The following is a 2376-nucleotide window of genomic DNA, read 5'->3' as shown; positions in this document are numbered from 1 at the left end:
GTGTCTTGGCTTTCCATGCCTTTTTACATCTCCCTTTCTTCATGTGTTCAATACTTTTTCCCTGTGAAAAACTTACATCTGGTGAAAATTTCATGTCATTAGCACCTCTAGTAATATATTTACTGAGAAAAATGGTGACGTGTTCAATATTTATTTTACCCGCTGTACACTCCGTGGCCACTTTAGTRGGTAAACCTTGCTAGTACTGTGTTGGACCCCCTATTGCCTTCAGAACTGCCTCAATCCTTCGTGGCATTGATTCAACAAGGTACTAGAAACATTCCTCAGAGAGTCTGGTCCATGTTGACATGATAGTGTCATGCAGTTACTACAGATTTGTTGGCAGCACATCAAAGATGTGAATCTCCCATTCCACCACATCCCAAAGATGCTCTATTGGATTGAGATCTGGTGACTGTGGAGGCCATTCGAGTACAGTGAACGCAATGTTGTGTTCCAGAAACCAGCCTGAGATGATTTGCGCTTTATGACATGGTGCGTTATCCTGCTGGAAGTAGCCATCAGAAGATGGGTCTGTGGTCATAAAGGGATGGACATGGTCAGAAGATGGCTACACTGTGGTCATAAAGGGATGGACATGGTCAGAAGATGGCTACACTGTGGTCATAAAGGGATGGACATGGTCAGCAACAATACTCAAGTAGGCTGTGGTGTTGACACGATGCTCAGTTGGTACTAATGGACTTTTGGTGTGGGGAAAATATCCCCCACACCATTGCACCACCACCACCAGCCTGAACCGTTGATACAAGGCAGGATGATCCATGCTTTCATGTTGTTGATGCCAGATTCTGACCCAACCATCTGAATGTTGCAGCAGAAATCCAGACTCATCAGACCAGGCAATGTTTTCCCGATCTTCTGTTGTCCAGTTTTGGTGAGTCTGTGTGAATTGTAGCCTCAGTTTCTTGTTCTTAGCTGACAGGAATGGCACCTGGTGTGGTCTTCTGCTGCAGCCCATCCTCCTCAAGGTTTGATGTGTTGTGTTCAGAGATGTGTTGTGTGTTCAGAGATGCTCTTCTGCAGACCTCAGTTATAACCAGTGGTTATTTGAGTCACTGTTGCCCTTCTAACAGCTCGAACCAGTCTGGCCGTTCTCCTCTGACCTCTGGCAACAACAAGACATTTACACCCACAGAAATGCCACTCACTGGATATTTTTTGTTTTTCGGACCATTCTCTGTAAACCCTAGAGATGGTTGTGGGTGACAATCCCAGTAGATCAGCAGTTTCTGAATTACTCAGACCAGCCTGTCTGGCACCAACAACCAAGCCATGTCCAAAGTCCCTTAAATCACCTTTCTTCCTCATTCTGATGCTGGTTTGAACTGCAACAGATTGTCCTGGCCATGTTTACATGCCTAAATGCATTGAGTTTCTGCCATGTGATCGGTTGATTCGACATTTGCGTTAATGAGCAGTTGTACAGGTGAGTGTACAGTAGACAGACTGTCTTTTGTCTCTATGGAGACCATGGCATACTTTGCTTCCGAAGGGAAGAATGTTTATGGCCAGTAGTTSAAGGTTGTCAGCCTCTGACACTGATTATATGTAAACATGTTGAACACAAGTACAAGTTGCTTGTCTTGGCACAGAGCTTTCACTGCAGAAYCAAAGTGCCACTTTGATTCAGACTTCATCTGATTTTGATTGCAGGTTTMGATGGAGGCGCCGCCTATTTGTCATCTCTGCCCCCAGCGATGAGGAATGGTCCTACCAGCAGCAGCTCTATGCTCTGACCAGCCAGGCCTGCAACCTGGGTGAGTTTCCTTTGTAGTTACATCAGAAATGGTAAACTGATCTTCAGTGGTGGGCAGCGCTAATTCAAAAGTTAGCTGTGCAAATTCTAAAGGGATAGTTAAGTAATATAGGTCTGCAAGTTCCTTATACGCGATTGATATCGTACTGGTCATAACAACCTACAGTGTACTATTCCAACTGTCAGATACAATCTCTCATAGGGCTGAACGATTAATTGCATTTACAATAATCTCGCAATACGTTAAAACAAGATTTTCTAACCTCACAGGCTGTGATTTGACTGGTCATGTGACTTGGAAGTGAGCTGAGTGGAGCAGTGTTGCCAGCTTAGCGACATTGTTGCTAGATCTAGTGGCCTTTTAGACCTCTCTAGCACTTTTTTCACCAAAAAGCGACTAGCGACAAATCTGGCGACCTTTCCCGTTGTTTTTGGAGACTTTTAGAAGCTTTGACGACAGCATTTTTCTCCTTTTCTCTTCCTTTCCTCCGCAAGCAGTGAGCGGTGTGGTGGGCCCTCACCCTTCCTAAAGCGGTCCAACTGAAGCCTCATGCAGCAACAGCACACACACACACACACACACACACACACACACA

General features: G+C 45.1%; 1 protein-coding gene across 1 annotated transcript in view; it reads left to right on the top strand.

Moving 5' to 3' along the window:
- The window catches only part of ccdc80 (coiled-coil domain containing 80), a gene marked incomplete at its 5' end in the record, with an annotated part of 22546 nt that overhangs the window by 17984 nt on the left and 2186 nt on the right, over positions 1–2376 (top strand). Inside the window, 1 exon segment of the mRNA XM_014034515.1 lies at positions 1678–1781. Within this exon segment, the coding sequence (XP_013889969.1) occupies positions 1678–1781 (104 nt within the window).

This window comes from Austrofundulus limnaeus, unplaced genomic scaffold (genome assembly GCF_001266775.1).
Source record: "Austrofundulus limnaeus strain Quisiro unplaced genomic scaffold, Austrofundulus_limnaeus-1.0 Scaffold2148, whole genome shotgun sequence".
Lineage (NCBI taxonomy): Eukaryota > Metazoa > Chordata > Actinopteri > Cyprinodontiformes > Rivulidae > Austrofundulus > Austrofundulus limnaeus.
This window is presented reverse-complemented; position numbering and strand designations above follow the sequence as displayed.